The sequence below is a fragment of the Hypomesus transpacificus genome, chromosome 11 (genome assembly GCF_021917145.1).
Source record: "Hypomesus transpacificus isolate Combined female chromosome 11, fHypTra1, whole genome shotgun sequence".
NCBI classification, from domain to species: Eukaryota; Metazoa; Chordata; class Actinopteri; order Osmeriformes; family Osmeridae; genus Hypomesus; species Hypomesus transpacificus.
Window position 1 is genome coordinate 2,054,618 of NC_061070.1, and position 19,917 is coordinate 2,074,534.

Below are 19,917 nucleotides of genomic sequence, written 5' to 3' on the forward strand. Positions count from 1 at the left end.
ATTTTGGAGACTGTTTTGTTATAAAAACGTTCTAAGCCGTTTTAAAATATAAGCCTCACCACCACTAAAAAAAGTTAAATCGGGGTATAAACCGCGGCTTTATTTCTGAAATATATGGTTTTATTAGTGGCATTATGTAAACTACAATGTTAAACAGTTTATGTTAGCATCGGGTCACACCCTCCTTCTACACCTCCATTTCACCCTTCAACTACCCCCTTGCCACCCTAAGTGTTTAGGTCTTCCCCTGCCTCCACATCTCTCCTCACCCCTTCACAGTCCTCCACATCACTACTCACCTCTCCACATCCCTCTTCACCCCTTATAATTCCTCCTCATCCCTCCATAGCCCTCCTCACCCCCCTCAGCCCCTCCTGTGTCTGGGATGAGGGCAGGGTTGGGGCTGGGATGAGGGCAGGAATGGGATGAGGGGAGGGTCTGTGAGAGAGCCTGAGTTGTCAGTCTAAGGGTCAGCTTCAGGGCTGGTGTGTGTTACATGGACTGGGAGGTTCATAAGAGGCTTGACCCCTCGTGTGTCTAAGCTGTCACTGGGCTGGAGGAGGTGCCAGCCAGCTTACACCTGATCACATCAGGTGACATGACCTCTGATGCCTAACATGACCTGACCAAAGGTCAGCAGTTTGCTTATAATTGAAATGACCACCACAACCCTAAAACTACCGATGAATAGAAGGTTTGTATGATGTTTAAAGTACAGTAAACCAACATAGTTGTAGTGCTGTAACAGGGTGATTAGCTGTGTTCTGAAATAAGCCTAGTTTGTACCTCGCTAAACCTCCATGACTAATAAGGAATTATTCATGTTTGGTGTGTAGTCTGCTACTTTCTATGATCTACAAACCGTCTCTGGAGGAGGGGATCCCTCACTGAAATTCTCATCCAGATGTTGTGCCCCACTACTAGCGCATGCCGTGATTGGTGGTGTCTTGAGTACACCCATACAAGCGTGCTCTGTGATGTGTGATGGTTGTGCTTCAGTACCACCATACGAGTGCGCCCTGTGATTGGTTCCTGGGCAGGTACTTCCCGGAGGTGGCAACGGAGGAGATGCTGGAGGAGTGGCGGCCGCTGCTCTGTCCCTTCGACGTCACCATGCAGAGAGCCATCAGCTACCTGGAGCTGTACCTCCCCACCACCCTGCCCCCAGAGCTGCACCACCGGGGCTTCAGGTACACACACACACACACAGTGTAATACAGTTATATTACAATAAGTGTGTTTGTGCCATGTTATATGGTATGTACAGTGTAGTGTGTGTTAATGTGTACATCCAGTTTATATGGTAGCTAATTGTGTGTCTCTTGCAGGTTGTGGTTTGATGAGTTGATCAGTCTGTGGGTTGCAGTGCAGAACCTGCCTGGCTGGGAGATGGTGAGTCTTGTTCTTATCAACCTTGAAACCTGAAAGCTTGTTACAACAGCCTAGAACCTGTTACACTAACATAGATCCTCTTAAAACAGCCTAGAACCTTCTCACACCAACTTAGAACCTGTTACAACAGCCAAGAACCCTCTTACACCATCATAGAATCTGTTATACCAGCATAGAACCCTCTTACACCAACCTAAAAACCTGTTACACCAGCCTAGAACCCTGTTATACCAACCAAGAACAGAGAACCTTCATACACAATCTTAGAACCTTGTAACACCAACTTAGAACCCTCTTACACAATCCTAGAACCATGTGACACCAACCACAAATCAGTTTTGAACCTCTAACCCTCTCGTATGAGTGCAGAACCTTTAAACCAAGACTATTCAAGCCCCTCATCTTGTGTTTGTCTGTAGCATCTGGTCAACCTGTTTGCTCGCCTGGCTAATGACAACATAGGCTACATAGACTGGGACCCCTACATACCTAAGGTGAGCTCTACTGGAACCACACAAGCAGTGTACTCACCCTGTCACTGTTAATCAGTCTATACTCACCCTGTCACTGTTCATATAAGTCTATACTCACCCTTTCAATGTTCATATCGGTCTGTACTCACCCTGTCACTGTATCAGTCTGTACTCACCCTGTCACTGTTCATATCGGTCTGTACTCACCCTGTCACTGTTCATATTGGTCTGTACTCACCCTATCACTGTTCAAATCAGTCTGTACTCACCCTATCACTGTTTATATCGGTCTGTACTCACCCTGTCACTGTATCAGTCTGTACTCACCCTGTCACTGTTCATATCAGTCTGTACTCACCCTATCACTGTTCATATCGGTCTGTACTCACCCTGTCACTGTTCATATCAGTCTGTACTCACCCTGTCACTGTTCATATCGTTCTATACTCGCCCTGTAACTGTTCATATCAGTCTGTACTCACCCTGTCACTGTTCATATCGGTCTGTACTCACCCTGTCACTGTATCAGTCTGTGCTCACCCTGTCACTGTTCATATCAGTCTGTACTCACCCTATCACTGTTCATATTGGTCTGTACTCACCCTGTCACTGTTCATATCGGTCTGTACTCACCGTCACTTGATCAGTCTATAATCAGCTACTCACCAGCTGGTGTCAGGGTGTGTTCTGACAGTGAGCTGAAACAGAGACTGTGATCATCTTACGTACCTGAGCTGCCTCTATGTCTCAGTGCCATGAACACATCTTAGATGTTAAATCAACACCAGCTACTAAACAGGTCCACAGAACATGAGGTATCTGTGGAGTGGTTTGTGATGTGTCCATGTTGTTGTGGTAGATCTTCACCAGGATCCTGCGCAGCCTCAACCTGCCTGTGGGTACCAGTCAGATGTTAGTGGCCAGATACGTGACCAACGCCTACGACATCGGCCATGTGGTGCTCTGGGTCTCCTCCCTGCTGGTCAGTCTAGCCCCTTGTCCTTGTCCTAGCCCTTAGTCCTTGTCCTAGCCCTTAGTCCCTGTCCTAGTCCTTGTCCTAGCCCCTAGTCCTTATCCTAGTCCTTAGTCCCTGTCCTAGCCCCTAGTCCTTGTCCTAGCCCTTAGTCCCTGTCCTAGCCCCTTGTACTAGCCCCTAGTCCCTTCCCACTTCAGTTAAGTCCCAATGGTCCCAGGTCCATCCTTACTGATCCGTCCCCCTCCAATTTCCTATACTAAGCCTAACCTTGTTCCGGGTCCTGTCCTCTATCCTATCCATTAGCCCCGAGGGGTGGGCGATATGGCCAAAATCTTCTATCACGGTATGAGTAATTTTATATCACGGTTACGGTATATATCACGGTATAGTAATTGTTCTGTAAATTCAATTAAGAAATGGTACAAAATAACCATACCGTACATCATCACACTCTATTATTGATTTATTACAAACAAAAACAACTGTCACATGAGACAACAATTGAGTTAAAAACAAAAGACTCAAACTGTACTGTGGCTACAATATCCAATTTATCGATTAAAGATTATCTGGACTGCGTGAGCTTTCTAGCTATCTGTCAACCTGGACACAATAATTTGCGTTCGGGGGTTAATAAAGTACCTATCTATCTTATCGACTATGGAAACTTTATCATATGGCTTCAAATTTTACAATGAGGAGGCTAACAAGTAACACGAGCAGGAAGTAGCATTGCTACGAGTGTTATGCTAGGTTGCTTGGTAACGGAAGCTAGCTCGCTTTTTTAATGAATGTTCATTATGTATTTGTAGCCTACTTATCATTTTGATAATAGGCTAATATAGCTAATATTGACACTTAGAGCATGTGTTGCCTTCATTATAAGGCTTATATTAGGCTTTTAATTTGTTTGCGGCTCCAGACAGAATAGTTTTTTTTTTTTTTTGGGGTCCAATATGGCTCTTTCAACATTTTGGGTTGCCGACCCCTGTCCTAGATCAAGAATTCTAGCAACGCCACCAGTGTAATTTTACAACGAGAATTTTACAGCGAGAATTTTACAGCGCGAGACATAAAACTTGGAACAACAAATCGAATTGGTTATCTGCAGAATGGGACATCAACTATATAAGTAATTAGCATCGGCATGAATGCAGTCCGCTTAGACAAAATACACTCCACATCGAAAATTCCGTCAGACCAACGCAAATGTGCTTCAGGTCAAACGAAAATAGCAAATCAAATAGAAGTTAAACTACAAATGTAAATATTGCAAGAACGCGATTTATATGATGGCTTATATACAATACAACAACCAGACATTTAATTGACACGTGTAATACAAAAATATAGTATCAAGTATACCGCGGTTGAAACGGTATAGACAAATCTCTCCCGGTAGACACATTTCTACCGTCGCACGGTATATACCGTCATACCGCCCAGCCCTATTAGCCCCTATCCTAGATCCTGTCCCCTATGCTAGATTATATTAATTAACCACTATACCTTGCCCCCTATCTTAGATCCTGCCCCCTATGTTAGATCATACTAACCCCATCCTAGATCCTGCCCCCTATGTTAGGTCATACTAACCCCTATCCTAGATCCTGCCCCCTATGTTAGATCATACTAACCCCTATCCTAGATCCTGCCCCCTATGTTAGATCATACTAACCCCCTATCCTAGATTCTGCCCCCTATGTTAGATCATACTAACCCCTATCCTAGATCCTGCCCACTATGTTAGATCATACTAACCCCTATCCTAGATCATGTCCCCTATGTTAGATCATACTAACCCCTATCCTAGATCATGTCCCCTATGTTAGATCATAATAACCCCTATCCTAGATCATGTCCCCTATGTTAGATCATACTAACCCCTATCCTAAATCTTGCCCCCTATGTTAGATCATACTAACCCGTATGCTAGATCATGTCCCCTATGTTAGATCATAATGACCCCTATCCCTTAGCCTCTATCCTAGATCCTAGCCCCTTATGTTAGATCACATCCTATCCCTTAGCCCCTGACCTAGACCCTGTCCCCTGCCCAAGTCCCTAACCGAGATCCTATCCTAGATCTTGGAGTTCAAACTTCTTCATTGTGTGTGTGCGTGCAGGGTGGGCCCAGTAAGATGGCCCAGGCTCAACTCAGTGGCCTCTTCAACAGCATCACTTCCTTCTTCCACCCATCCAATCACGGACGCTGGTTGGTGAGTCTCCTCGTGTCATAGCAACACATCCTTATACTTGATGACAACACACCATAGCAACACGTCCTTACAGACATGCCAACACAATGTACCATTTACAGCATACCAACACTGACTGTAGCTGAGATGTTATTATCATTGTTCACCATGCCTGGCAACTGAGATGTTATTAGCATTGTTCACCATTCCTGGTAGCTGAGATGTTATTATCATTGTTAACCATGCCTGGCAACTGAGATGTTATTATTATTGTTGACCATGCCTGGTAGCTGAGATGTGAGTAGTGTCTGTTAAACAGTCAAATGTTATGTGTGTTGTGTTCATGTGGTAGAGGAACCAGTGGGATGTTCCTTCAACATAAATGAAGGAAATGTCAGGCTTATTTTGGTAAATCTCCGTTCTGTTCCATTACGGTGGCTTATTGGTGTCCTCCCCCTGTCCTCCCCTGTCCCTCTGCCTCCCCCCCCTGTCCTCCCTCTGCCTCCTCCCCTTGTCCTCCCCCTGTACTCCCCTTGTCCCTCTGCCTCCTCCCCCTGTCCTCCCCCGTCCCCCTGTCCTCCCCCTGTCCCCCTGTCCTCCCCCTCTTCCCCCTGTCCCCCTCTTCCCCCTGTCCTCCCCCTGTCGTCCCACTGTCCCCCTGTCCTCCCCCTCTTCCCCCTCTCCTCCCACTGTCCCCCTCTCCTCCCCCTGTCCCCCTCTCCTCCCCCTGTCCTCCCCCTCTCCTCCCCCTGTCCTCCCCCTGTCGTCCCACTGTCCCCCTGTCCTCCCCCTGTCGTCCCCCTGTCCCCCTCTCCTCCCCCTGTCCCCCTCTCCTCCCCCAGATGAAGCTGATGAAGCTTCTCCAGCGTCTCCCTGGCAGCGTGGTGCGGCGGCTCCACCGGGAGCGCTACCGGAGGCCCACCTGGCTGACCCCGGTACCGGACAGCCACCTGCTGACGGAGCAGGACATCACCACGTTTGTGGAGAGCATGATGCAGCCGGTGCTGCTGGCCATGTTCAGCCGCACGGGCAGCCTGGACGCCGCTCAGGCCCTGCAGAACCTGGCCCTCATGAGGCCAGAGCTGGTCATCCCCCCCGTGCTGGAGAAGTGAGTTCCACACTGTGTGAAGGAGCGCACACATGTGACTGGTGTGTGTGTGCCCGGTGTGTGACTGGCCTGTGTGTGTGTCCAGGACCTACCCTGCCATGGAGACTCTGACGGAGCCTCACCAGTTGACGGCCACACTGAGCTGCATGATTGGCGTGGCACGCAGCCTGGTGTCCGGAGGACCGCGTTTCCCACAAGGCCCCACTCACATGCTGCCCCTGCTCATGAGGGCGCTGCCCGGCGTCGACCCCAACGACTTCAGCAAGTGCATGGTGGGTACTGTAGTAGGGATCCAGCCTGGTGATGTGAGTGTGTGATGGCTATAGGTCTGAAGGCATGTTCTTTCTTTGCAGATCACGTTCCAGTTCATCGCTACATTTGTGACTCTAGTGCCTTTGGTGGACTGTTCATCTGCTCTTCATGACAGGACTGACCTGACGGAGGTATCTGTCTCTCTGTCTGTCATCCATCCATCTATCCATGTCTGCCTGTCTCTGTGGGTCTCACGCTCTCCCTCTCTCCTCCCTCTCTCCTCCCTCTCTTTGGTCCCTCTCTCCTCCCTCTCTCCTTCCCTCTCTCTCTCTCTCTCTCTCTCTCTCTCTCCCTCCCTCTCTCTCTCTCCTTCTCTCCTCCTTCTCTCCTCCCTCTCTCCTCGGTCTCTGCTGCAGGTGGAGAGAGAAATGTGCTCAGCCTCTGCTGAGTTTGAAGACTTTGTTCTTCAGTTCATGGACAGGTAGGACTGTCTGTCAGCCTGGCTGTCTGTAGGACCAGGTAGCAGCTAAGTGGGACAGGATGTGTTAGCAGGAAGGTGCAAAGATCAATGTGTGTGTGTGTGTGTTTGTAGGTGCTTTGCCTTGATCGACAGCAGCACCTTGGAGCAGACCAGGGAGGAGACAGAGACGGAGAAGATGACCCATGTGGAGACTCTGGTGGAATTGGGACTCTCCTCCACCTTCAGCACCATCCTCACTCAGTGCTCCATGGACATCTTCAAGGTAGGGCCTCTCTCCTGCTCTCTCTCCTGCTCTCTCTCCTGCTCTCTCTCCTGCTCTCTCTCCTGCTCTGCCTCCTGCTCTCTCTCCTGCTCTCTCTCCTGCTCTCTCTCCTGCTCTCTCTCTCCTGCTCTCTCTCCTGCTCTCTCTCCTGTTCTCTCTCCTGCTCTCTCTCCTGCTCTCTCTCCTGCTCTCTCTCCTGCTCTCTCTCTCCTGCTCTCTCTCCTGCTCTCTCTCCTGTTCTCTCTCCTGCTCTGCCTCCTGCTCTCTCTCCTGCTCTCTCTCCTGTTCTCTCTCCTGCTCTCTCTCCTGCTCTCTCTCCTGCTCTCTCTTCCAATATCTCTCTCTCACTCCTTGTGCTTGTCTCTCATCTCTCTCTTGTGTCATGATGTCATTCCCCAGGTAGCCCTTGAGAAGGTGTTTCGGTTCGCCACCACCAACATGTTTGAGACTCACGTGGCTGGCAGGATGGTGGCAGACATGTGCAGAGCAGCCTCCAAGGTAGTGCCCCACTGCCTCTACCCCACCCCTCCACCCTACCCTCCACCCCTCCACCCTGCTCTCCACCCCTCCACCCTGCTCTCCACCCCTCCACCCTACTCTCCACCCCTCCACCCTGCTCTCCACCCCTCCACCCTACTCTCCACCCCTCCACCCTGCTCTCCACCCCTCGACCCTACTCTCCACCCCTCCACCCTGCTCTCCACCCTTCCACCCTGCTCTCCACCCTGCTCTCCACCCTACTCTCCACCCCTCCACCCTGCTCTCCACCCCTCCACCCTACTCTCCACCCGTCCACCCTGCTCTCCACCCCTCCACCCTACTCTCCACCCCTCCACCCTGCTCTCCACCCTACCACCCTACTCTCCACCCCTCCACCCAGCTCACCTCTCCACCCCTCCACCCTGCTCTCCTCCACCCCTCCACCCTGCTCTCCTCCACCCCTTCACCCCGCTCTCCTCCACCCCTTCACCCTGCTCTCCTCCACCCCTCCACCCTGCTCTCCTCCACCCATCCACCCTGCTCTCCTCCACCCATCCACCCTGCTCTCCTCCACCCCTCCACCCTGCTCTCCTCTCCACCCCTCCACCCTGCTCTCCTCTCCACCCCTCCACCCTGCTCTCCTCTCCACCCCTCCACCCTGCTCTCCTCTCCACCCCTCCACCCTGCTCTCCTCCACCCCTCCACCCTGCTCTCCTCCACCCCTCCACCCTGCTCTCCTCCACCCCTCCACCCTGCTCTCCTCTCCACCCCTCCACCCTGCTCTCCTCCACCCCTCCACCCTGTTCTCCTCCACCCCTCCACCCTGCTCTCCTCCACCCCTCCACCCAGCTCTCCTCTTCACCCCTCCACCCTGCTCTCCTCCACCCTTTCCACCCTGCTCTCCTCCACCCCTCCACCCTGCTCTCCTCCACCCCTCCACCCTGCTCTCCTCCACCCTCCACCCTGCTCTCCTCCACCCCTCCACCCTGCTCTCCTCTCCACCCCTCCACCCTGCTCTCCTCCACCCTCCACCCTGCTCTCCTCCACCCCTCCACCCTGCTCTCCTCTCCACCCCTCCACCCTGCTCTCCTCTCCACCTCTCCACCCTGCTCTCCACCCTGCTCTCCACCCCGCTCTCCTCCCTGCTCTCCTCCCATCCTTGGTCTACTAACCCTCGGTGTCTGTGTTTCAGTGTCACCCGACCGAGTCTCTCAAGCTGTTTGTACCACACTGCTGTAATGCCATCAACCAAATAGCTGTCAGTAAGTATCCCTATTCAGCTGCAGTAGCAGTAAGTATCTATTCAGCTGCAGTAGCAGTAAGTATCTATTCAGCTGCAGTAGCAGTGAGTATCTATTCAGCTGCAGTAGCAGTGAGTATCTCTATTCAGCTGCAGTAGCAGTGAGTATCTTTTCAGCTGCAGTAGCAGTAAATATCTATTCAGCTGCAGTAGCAGTGAGTATCTATTCAGCTGCAGTAGCAGTGAGGATCTCTATTCAGCTGCAGTAGCAGTAAATATCTATTCAGCTGCAGTAGCAGTAAGTATCTATTCAGCTGCAGTAGCAGTGAGTATCTATTCAGCTGCAGTAGCAGTGAGTATCTATTCAGCTGCAGTAGCAGTGAGTATCTCTATTCAGCTGCAGTAGCAGTGAGTATCTCTATTCAGCTGCAGTAGCAGTAAATATCTATTCAGCCGCAGTAGCAGTGAGTATCTCTATTCAGCTGCAGTAGCAGTAAGTATCTATTTAGCTGCAGTAGCAGTGAGGATCTCTGTCTGGTCATCTTGAGGGATTCAGAAGTGGAGGAGGAGGTGATGGTTTGGAGAGGGTGGAGGAGGAGGGTGGAGGAGCAGGAGTGTTGAGCAGGAGTGTTGAGCTGTTTAGATGAGGAGGGTTGAGCTGTTTAGATGAGGAGGTGGTGGTCTAAGGAGGAGGTGGTAGTCTAAGGTGTTCTGTGTTTCAGATGAGGAGGTGTTGAACGAGGAGGAGCTGGACAAGGAGCTGCTGTGGAACCTCCAGCTGCTGTCAGAGGTGAACACACACACCACACACGTATGACCCTCCAGGATCACCAGACCACCACATCCAGTTACACCCAGTCTCCCTCAGGTGACGCGTGTGGATGGGGACAAGCTGCTCCCCTACAGCAGCCAGCTGCTGCAGGTGCTGCAGCTCAGCCTGCACCTGAGGTGTAAGCAGGGCTATGCCCTGGCCTGCAACCTGCTGCACCACATCCTGCGCTCCAGCGCCCTCATCTACCCCACCGAGTACTGCAGCATCCCTGGGGGCTTCCAGCCGCTCTCACACTCCTACCTGCCCATCAAGGTACAAACATACACACACACACACGCACTGTACCTGCCCATCAAGGTACACACATACACACACACGCACTGTACCTGCCCATCAAGGTACATATTTGCACATCCTTTTTTGTGGCAGCAAGCAACACTGAAAATCCTCTTCTTTTATGTAACCCTTGCTGTCTCTTGCTTTACTAACTGTTTTGTGTGTGTGTCCAGGACTGGGGCCGTCCAGGAGACCTGTGGAACCTGCAGATCCAGTGGCATGTCCCGTGTGTGGAGGAGACTGCCTTTGTCTTCTACATTCTGGACCTCATCCTGCAGCCAGAGCTGCTCAGGCTGCAGAGACACGCCCAAGGGGACCTGGACATGACCAGGTGAGGACACAACCAGGTGGGGACATGACCCGGTGGGGACATGATCCGGTGGGGACGTAAAAGTGAGGTGTGTAAAGGTGAGATATGTAGAAGTGAGAGACATGTAAAGGTGAGGTATTTTGAGGTGAGATATGTAAAAGTGAGACATGTGAAGGTGAGGTGTGTAAAGTTGAGGTGATGTGAAGGTGAGGTGTTTAAATCCGACCTATACTTCCTGTTGATAGAGATGACGTCCTGCAGAGTCTAGTGATTGTGCAGCACTGCCTTCTGGGAGCTGGCAGCGTGCTGCCCCCACTGCAGGGAACCCCCGTACCTGACCTGTAAGTACTGATCCACTAACACCCCAACCCTGTACTACCCCGGGCCTTCCTTGCCCTCTACCACGTGTGGTACAATGTGGTGCAGAGAGTATGGTGCCAGTGAGCATGTCTCCCCCCTCTCCAGAGTCCAGAGCACAGTGAACCTTGATGAGACAAGCCTCTTCACCGGCATGGAATATGGTGAGTACTCTCTGTTATCACCGCCAGGGGGATAACTGTGGGTTATCATCACCATGGTGAGTACTCTGTTATCACCGCCAGGGGGATAACTGTGGGTTATCATCACCATGGTGAGTACTCTATGTTATCACCGCCAGGGGGATAACTGTGGGTTATCGTCACCATGGTGAGTACTCTAGGTTATCACTGCAAGGGGATAACAGTGGGTTATCATCACCATGGTGAGTACTCTAGGTTATCACCGCTAGGGGATAACTGTGGGTTATTGTCACCATGGTGAATACTCTGGGTTATCATCAAGACTATAGAGACAGGAGCAGGTTACAGATATGGTATATTGGTATACAAGGTTTATAAACTGCCAAAACATTTGTTATAAAGGGTTTATATGCTGTGATAAACATGGTATAGGTCATAAGAATTGCATAACATATGTGTTAGGGGTGATTAGCATGTTATAAAGGGTTTGTGAAGTGTCATTAAATGTTATTTAGCATGCTATAAAGTGTTAGTGCGCATGTAACAATCAGTTGTTTAGTGTATTAAAGGGTTATCAAGCATGTTATAAAAAGCTGTAAGCATGTAATAAAGGGTTTATAACATGAGACATACTTCCTCTGATCAGATGAGTCCAGGGAAAACTACAGAGACGCCATCTGCAGAGTGATGAGACTGCTGTTGCGTGAGTCTCTCTCCCCTCCTACCCCTTCCTACCCCTTCCTACTTCCTCTACCCCCTCCTACCTCCTCTCTCCCCTCCTACCTCCTCCGACCTCCTCTCCCCTCCTACCTCCTCCTCTCTCCCCTCCTACCCCCTCTACCTCCTCCGACCTCCTCTCCCCTCCTACCTCCTCCTACCTCCTCTCTCCCCTCCTACCCCCTCTACCTCCTCCGACCTCCTCTCTCCCCTCCTACCTCCTCCGACCTCCTCTCTCCCCTCCTCTCCCCTCTACCTCCTCCGACCTCCTCTCTCCCCTCCTACCCCCTCTACCTCCTCTCTCCCCTCCTACCCCCTCCGACCTCCTCTCTCCCCTCCTACCCCCTCTACTCCCTCCGACCTCCTCTCTCTCCTCCTACCCCTTCCTACCCCCTCCTACGTCTTTTACCCCCGACCCGGCCCCACATTAAAGAAAGGAAAATTATCTGGCCCTCGCAGAAAACAGTTTGGGGACCCCTGCTCTACCCCCTTCTACATCCTCTACCCCTTTAAACCTCATCTACCTCCTCTATCTCCTCCTACCTCCTCTATCTCCTCCTACCTCCTCTATCTCCTCCTACCTCCTCTATCCCCTCCTACCTCCTTTATATCCTCCTACCTCCTCTATCCCCTCCTACCTCCTTTATATCCTCCTACCTCCTCTACCCCCTTCTACCTCCTTAAACTCCCATTCCTCCTCCACCCTATCATACCTCCTCGACAGCCTCCTAACCCCTCATGCCCCTCCTCCCTCACCTGACTGTTGCATGTGTTTGTCTCCTCAGATCACATCCTGGAGCACTCTGAGGACGACACCAAGTCTCTGTTCTCCATAATCAAGGTAGGAGATCTGAGGAGCGCAGCCATGGCAACGGTACACTGTTACCTGCCTATTTAACCAGTAGCCATGGCAACGGTACACTGTTACCTGCTGACATGGCAATGTTACAGTGTAACCTGCCTATTTAATCTGCCAACATGGCAACGTTTTTATGTTACCTGCTAGGGCTGGGCGGTATGACGGTATATACCGTGCGACGGTAGAAATGTGTCTACCGGGAGAGATTTGGCTATACCGTTTCAACCGCGGGATACTTTACACTATATTTTTGTATTACACGTGTCAATTAAATGTCTGGTTGTTGTATTGTATATAAGCCATCATATAAATCGCATTCTTCCGATATTTAGAATTGTAGTTTAACTTCTATTTGATTTGCTATTTTCGTTTGACCTGAAGCACATTTGCGTTGGTCTGACGGAATTTTCAATGTGGAGTGTATTTTGTCTTAGCGGACCACATTCATGCCGATGCTAATTACTTATATATTTGATGTCCCATTCTGCAGGTAACCAATTCGTTTTGTTGTTCAAGTTTTATGTGTCGCGCTGTAAAATTATTGTTGTAAAATTACACTGGTGGCGTTGCTTGCATTCTTGATCTAGGATGACTAGTGAAGGCTAACTACTTACTTACTGAGAGTGAGGTCATGCCGGGAAATATCAAACTGAAACGTATCGACCGAGCTTTAACGAGGTACGCCGAAACCGAAGTTACATGGATAGTAAAAGTCGGAGGGCATTACGGATCCGTATTGAGCTGTGAGTAGGTCACCACGCGGATGGCATGACTGCGCATCAGCCAATCGGAACACTCTACTCGTAACTCGTTTTTTGAGTCTTTTGTTTTTAACTCAAGTGTTGTCTCATGTGAGGCAGTTGTTTTTGTTTGTAATAAATAAATAATAGAGTGTGGTGATGTACGGTATGGTTATATAGTACCATTTCTTAATTGAATTTACAGAACAATTACTATACCATGATATATACCGTAACCGTGATATAAAATTACTCATACCGTGATAGAAGATTTTGGCCATATCGCCCACCCCTATTACCTGCCTATTTAATGTGCCTGGCCAGTGTTAGCTGCTTCAGATGTTTCTTTTTCCCCCGCCAGATCATCAGTGACCTGCTGCACTTCAAAGGCTCTCACAAACATGAGTTTGACTCTCGCTGGAAGAGCTTCAACCTGGTGAAGAAGTCCATGGAGAACAGGGTGAGTCCTCCAGGACTACAGGAGGGTGGAGGAGTCCTCCAGGACTACAGGGGGGTGGAGGAGGACTACAGGGGGGTGGAGGAGGACTACAGGGGGTGGAGGAGTCCTCCAGGACTACAGGGGGGTGGAGGAGGACTACAGGGGGGTGGAGGAGTCCTCCAGGACTACAGGGGGGTGGAGGAGGACTACAGGGGGGTGGAGGAGGACTACAGGGGGGTGGAGGAGGACTACAGGGGGGTGGAGGAGTCCTCCAGGACTACAGGGGGGTGAAGGAGGACTACAGGGGGGTGGAGGAGTCCTCCAGGACTACAGGGGCGTGGAGGAGTCCTCCAGGACTACAGGGGGGTGGAGGAGGACTACAGGGGGGTGGAGGAGTCCTCCAGGACTACAGGGGGGTGGAGGAGTCCTCCAGGACTACAGGGGGGTGGAGGAGTCCTCCAGGACTACAGGGGGGTGTAGGAGGACTACAGGGGGGTGGAGGAGTCCTCCAGGACTACAGGGGGGTGGAGGAGTCCTCCAGGACTACAGGGGGGTGTAGGAGGACTACAGGGGGGTGGAGGAGTCCTCCAGGACTACAGGGGGGTGGAGGAGTCCTCCAGGACTACAGGGGGGTTGGGGGGAGGGTGCAAGTGTGCAATTTGCAGATATGGAGTTCCTCATGTTTCTTCTTCTGTGGTCTGCAGCTACACGGGAGGAAACAGCACATCAGAGCCTTGCTGATCGACCGTGTGATGCTACAGCACGAGGTAAGTGCTACTGTTACAGACGTGCTACTGTTACAGACGTGCTACTGTTACACACCTGCTACTGTTACACGCCTGCTACTGTTCCACACCTGCTACTGTTACCAGGGCTCGCAACTAACTTTTTTTCCTCACTGTCCCACTATCCATCCCAAACTGAACTTGACCTGTCCCAAAATGTAAAATCCATTGTTTTTTGTGCATTTTGACATTCTGACCTGGGTCTAGGTTATTTACAACATGATTTAACTAATCCATACAGTTGTGGGGCTCAAATTAATGGTAGGACAACGTTACATTTCAGCCCTGATTATGACACCTCTGGTACTACAGGTTTACACCTCTGGTACAACAGGTTTACACATCTGGTACTACAGGTTTACACTGGTTTACACCTCTGGTACTACAGGTTTACACTGGTTTACACCTCTGGTACTACAGGTTTACACCTCTGCTACTACAGGTTTACACTGGTTTACACCTCTGGTACTACAGGTTTACACCTGTGGTACTACAGGTTTCCATATGTAAATGTTCCTTCTCAAGTGTATGCGTGTGTCTGTGTGTGTTTTCAGCTGCGTAAGCTCACAGTAGAAGGATGTCAGTACAGGAGTATCCACCAGGAGCTGATGAAGGACCTGCTGAGACTGTCTACCAGCACCTACAGTCAGGTCAGACCACACACACACACCTACAGTCAGGTCAGACCACACACACACACACACACACCTACAGTCAGGTCAGACCACACACACTCACACACCTACACACACCTGCAGTTAGGTCAGTCCACACACACACCTACAGTTAGGTCAGTCCACACACACTCACACTTACAGTCAGGTCAGACCGCACATACACAAACCTACACACACCTACAATCAAGTCAGACTACACACACATGTACACTTACATACCTCCAGTGAGGTGAGACCAGAGTCAGTATGTCTGTCGATGTGTGTGCTGGGTGCAGCAGCAGGGCTGTAAGGTGACGTGTGTTGCCCTGCAGGTGCGTAGCCGCGCCCAGACAGTGCTGTTCACCGCCCTTGGGACCTACAACTTCTGCTGCCGTGACCTCATCCCCCGCGTCCTGGACTTCCTGCAGCCCGCTCGCTCAGATATCAGCCAGCAGCAGTTCAAGGTAGCAGAGGAGTACAGCTCAGAGGCCCCGCTGTAGCCCAGCATGTGGATCAGGGGGTTAGAGAGAGGGAAGAGGGGGTTAGAGAGAGGGAAGAGAGGGAGGGATGAGGGGGTTGGAGGGAGGGATGAGGGGGTTGGAGGGAGGGATGAAGGGGTTGGAGGGAGGGATGAGGGGGCTGGAGGGAGGGATGAGGGGGTTGGAGGGAGGGATGAGGGGTTGGAGGGAGTGATGAAGGGGTTGGAGGGGGTTGGAGGGATGGATGAGGGGGTTGGAGGGAGGGATGAAGGGGTTGGAGGGGGGGATGAAGGGGTTGGAGGGGGTTGGAGGGATGGATGAGGGGGTTGGAGGGAGGGATGAGGGGGTTGGAGGGAGGGATGAGGGGGTTGGAGGGAGGGATGAGGGGTTGGAGGGAGGGATGAGGGGTTGGAGGGAGGGATGAAGGGGTTGGAGGGAGGGATGAGGAGGTTGGAGGGAGGGATGAGGGGGTTGGAGGGTGGATTGTGGGTGTTGGGGGTATAAGTGGATATAGGTAATGAATTAAATAATGTAAATGAGCCGTGTAGGATGGGTACTAGCCAGTCCTCCTCACCCACTCCAGGGTGCGTTATACTGCCTGCTGGGGAGCCACACAGGGGTGTGTCTGGCCAACCTGCATGACTGGGAGTGCATCAGCCTGACCTGGCCAGCCCTGGTGCTCTGCAGCCTGAGCCCAGCCATGTCCCTGGAGAAGCCCTCCATCGTACGGCTCTTTGACGACCTGGCAGACAAGATCCACCGGCACTACGAGACCATCGGCATCGACTTCTCTGTGAGAACACACAGTACACACACACACACACAGTGTACACACAGTACACACACACAGTACACACACACACAGTGTACACACACACACGCACTTGAACACACACACAGTGTACACACACACATGCACACACTCTGTAGGGCTTGAAATTGCGACAATTTTGGTCACATATTCTCCCCGAAATTTTGGCCCTAGAACCACAGTTCTAACGTTACATAACCAATTATGTGAATTACTTCATCTCTACGTTCTAAACTTTAATGCAGATTTTAGATTTATATTTTATTAATATTTTGGTTAATATAAGCTGTCAGTCGCTACTTTTCTCTAAGCTCCATTGTCGCGTGACAAGGAGTTAACCAGCGTGCAAAATAAATAAATAGAATAATCATTGTAGTTGTGGTGCTCCTTAATATTCAGTGTTTGCTCCTAAAGCTTTGCTGGTGCTCCTATGTTTACCAGTGCCCCCAAGTTAAACTGTTATTTTCTTGCCCTGCTCTGTGCTGACCTGACCTCTGACCTGTAGATCCCTGAAAAGTGCGTTTCCGTGGCGAAGCTGCTGCTGACGTCAGGGAAGCCCCTCCTCCTGGACGCCGTGCCCTCCGAGGAGGAGACGGCAGACGGCCTGATGAGACAAGACACCAGAAACACTGACTCTGTCAGGTAGGTCCTCACACTCACCTTACACACTCACCTTACACACTCACCTTACACACTCACCTTACACACACACCTTACACACACACACCTTACACACACACATTACTCAAACCTTACACACACACTTTACTAAAACCTACCTCAAACCTTGCACACTCACCTTACACACTCACCTTACTCAAACCTTACACACACACCTTACTCAAACCTTACACACACACCTTACTCAAACCTTACAGACACACCTTACTCAAACCTTACACACACACCTTACTCAAACCTTACACACACACCTTACACACACACCTTACTCAAACCATACAGACACACCTTACTCAAACCTTACACACACACCTTACACACACACACCTTACTCAAACCTTACACACACACCTTACTCAAACCTTACACACTCACCTTACTCAAACCTTACACACTCACCTTACTCAAATCTTACACACATACCTTACTCAAACCTTACACACTCACCTTACTCAAATCTTACACACACACCTTACTCAAACCTTACAGACACACCTTACTCAAACTTACCTCAAACCTTACAGACACCTTACACAAACACCTTACACACACACCTTACATACACCTTACGTACACACCTTACACACACCTTACACACAGACCATACACACACACACACAGAGACACACACGGTGCTGTGTTTAGCGCATTTTAGCGTCTGCTAAAATGACTAAATGTTTAAGGGAGTGTGTCAGACTGACTGGTGTGTTCCTGCAGGAGGTACGAGAATCTGGTGGAGGAGCTACTGGACTGCCTCAGCAACAGAAACATGTAGGTCCCACATGTAGCAGGGGTCATGTGGGGGGTCATGTGGGGATGAGGGGTCATGTTTGTGCTCTGGGTCACCTGAGCAGCTAGTGTCAATGACTGATTGATCTAAAGGTTGTGTGTGAAAGGTCATATCTGAAGATATCAGATGGTTACTATGACAACTCCCGTGTTCCAGGCCCTGGAAGTTTGAGCACATTGCCATCGGCTTCCTGTCCCTGTTGCTAAGAGACGACCACCCTCTTCCTGCTCCTGCCGTTCTCTTCTTCGTCAAGAGCCTCAACCACGACTCTCTGCTGGTCCGCAAGGTACACACACACACACAACCACAACTCTCTGCTGGTCCAGTAGTTACACACACCCACAACCACGACTCTCTGCTGGTCCAGTAGGTACACACACACACACAACCACAACTCTCTGCTGGTCCAGTAGTTACACACACCCACAACCACGACTCTCTGCTGGTCCAGTAGGTACACACACACACACAACCACGACTCTCTGCTGGTCCAGTAGGTACACACACACACACACAACCACGACTCTCTGCTGGTCCAGTAGGTACACACACACACACAACCACGACTCTCTGCTGGTCCAGTAGGTACATACACACAACCACGACTCTCTGCTGGTCCAGTAGGTACATACACACAACCACGACTCTCTGCTGGTCCAGTAGGTACACACACACACATACACACAACCACAACTCTCTGCTGGTCCAGTAGGTACACACACACACATACACACAACCACAACTCTCTGCTGGTCCAGTAGGTACACACACACACATACACACAACCACAACTCTCTGCTGGTCCAGTAGGTACATACACACAACCACAACTTTCTGCTTGTCCGCAAGGTACACACACACACACACACACACAAACCTCACTGGGAGCAGTGCTCCTTCCAGGGTAACCCTGGATGATCCTGCAGAGCTGCAGATGCAGCAGCTACATGCCGTTTACCTGCAGGGTCTGTGTCGTCCTCCAGGTGGCGATCTCTGCTGTGGCTGGAATCATGAAGCAGCTCAAGAGACCACACAAGAAAATCCCTGTCATCTTCCAGCAGCTCAGTAAGTCTGTGTCCTAACCCCAGCCTTTCTACCCCAGCCTCTCTACCCCAGCCTCTCTAACCCAGCCTCTCTACCCCAGCCTCTCTACCCCAGCCTCTCTACCCCAGCCTCTCTACACCAGCCTCTCTACACCAGCCTCTCTACCCTGCCTCTCTACCCCAGCCTCTCTACCCTGCCTTTCTACCCCAGCCTCTCTACCCCAGCCTCTCTACCCCAGCCTCTCTACCCCAGCCTCTCTACACCAGCCTCTCTACCCTGCCTCTCTACCCTGCCTGTCTACCCTGTCTGTGTACCCCAGCCTCTCTACCCCAGCCTCTTTACCCCAGCCTCTCTACCCTGCCTCTCTACCCTGCCTGTCTACCCCAGCCTCTCTACCCCAGCCTCTCTACCCCAGCCTCTCTACCCTGTCTGTCTACCCCAGCCTCTCTACCCCAGCCTCTCTACCACAGCCTGTCTACCCTGTCTGTCTAGCCCAGCCTCTCTACCCCAGCCTCTCTACCCCAGCCTCTTTACCCCAGCCTCTCTACCCCAGCCTCTCTACCCTACCTGTCTACCCTACCTGTCTACCCCAGCCTTTCTACCCTACCTGTCTACCCAGCCTTTCTACCCTGTCTGTCTACCCTGCCTCTCTACCCTGTCTGTCTACCCTGTCTGTCTACCCTGCCTGTCTACCCTACTTCTCTACCCTGTCTGTCTACCCTGCCTCTCTACCCTGCCTCTCTACTGTAAGCAATATTCTTAGAATATATCCCACCATTATATTCTTAGATTCTTATAGAAGTTAAGAAAGCTTTATTACTTGCGGCCGGCCCACAAGGAGACAAAAGGCCACACACCATGGTGGATACAGAGTTTGTCTGGTTCTTCATGGAACACCATTTAAACATTCATAATGATACATTTTATTTTCCAAGGCGCCTTTCTCAGCACTCAGGTCACCGTACAGAGGTACTAAAAACATTAAAAGCAGCAGAAAAATAAAGAATACAACAACATTAAAAACAACAGAAGGAGGCAGTGCAAATTAAATTAAGTGGAATAAGCAGTATTAAAGAGGTGTGTTTTGAGTTGAAATTGGGAAATGAATCCATATTTCTAATTTCGGGTGATAGTGA

General features: G+C 50.8%; 1 protein-coding gene across 2 annotated transcripts in view; it reads left to right on the top strand.

Annotated features, from left to right (window-relative positions):
• The window catches only part of psme4a (proteasome activator subunit 4a), a 67,029-nt gene that overhangs the window by 22,785 nt on the left and 24,327 nt on the right, over positions 1 to 19,917 (top strand). For both annotated transcript variants that reach the window (XM_047028728.1, XM_047028729.1), the window contains 28 exons: positions 1,041 to 1,190; positions 1,329 to 1,392; positions 1,812 to 1,886; positions 2,725 to 2,847; positions 4,968 to 5,060; positions 5,882 to 6,147; positions 6,233 to 6,419; positions 6,501 to 6,590; positions 6,816 to 6,880; positions 6,992 to 7,142; positions 7,542 to 7,640; positions 8,815 to 8,884; positions 9,585 to 9,652; positions 9,731 to 9,946; positions 10,144 to 10,301; positions 10,526 to 10,621; positions 10,746 to 10,801; positions 11,427 to 11,483; positions 12,283 to 12,338; positions 13,458 to 13,556; positions 14,240 to 14,302; positions 14,875 to 14,970; positions 15,309 to 15,440; positions 16,039 to 16,248; positions 16,772 to 16,908; positions 17,665 to 17,718; positions 17,894 to 18,023; positions 18,721 to 18,802. In XM_047028728.1, coding sequence (XP_046884684.1) covers positions 1,041 to 1,190; positions 1,329 to 1,392; positions 1,812 to 1,886; positions 2,725 to 2,847; positions 4,968 to 5,060; positions 5,882 to 6,147; positions 6,233 to 6,419; positions 6,501 to 6,590; positions 6,816 to 6,880; positions 6,992 to 7,142; positions 7,542 to 7,640; positions 8,815 to 8,884; positions 9,585 to 9,652; positions 9,731 to 9,946; positions 10,144 to 10,301; positions 10,526 to 10,621; positions 10,746 to 10,801; positions 11,427 to 11,483; positions 12,283 to 12,338; positions 13,458 to 13,556; positions 14,240 to 14,302; positions 14,875 to 14,970; positions 15,309 to 15,440; positions 16,039 to 16,248; positions 16,772 to 16,908; positions 17,665 to 17,718; positions 17,894 to 18,023; positions 18,721 to 18,802 — 3,143 coding nt within the window. The remainder of the gene's footprint in view (positions 1 to 1,040; positions 1,191 to 1,328; positions 1,393 to 1,811; positions 1,887 to 2,724; positions 2,848 to 4,967; positions 5,061 to 5,881; positions 6,148 to 6,232; positions 6,420 to 6,500; positions 6,591 to 6,815; positions 6,881 to 6,991; positions 7,143 to 7,541; positions 7,641 to 8,814; positions 8,885 to 9,584; positions 9,653 to 9,730; positions 9,947 to 10,143; positions 10,302 to 10,525; positions 10,622 to 10,745; positions 10,802 to 11,426; positions 11,484 to 12,282; positions 12,339 to 13,457; positions 13,557 to 14,239; positions 14,303 to 14,874; positions 14,971 to 15,308; positions 15,441 to 16,038; positions 16,249 to 16,771; positions 16,909 to 17,664; positions 17,719 to 17,893; positions 18,024 to 18,720; positions 18,803 to 19,917) is intronic.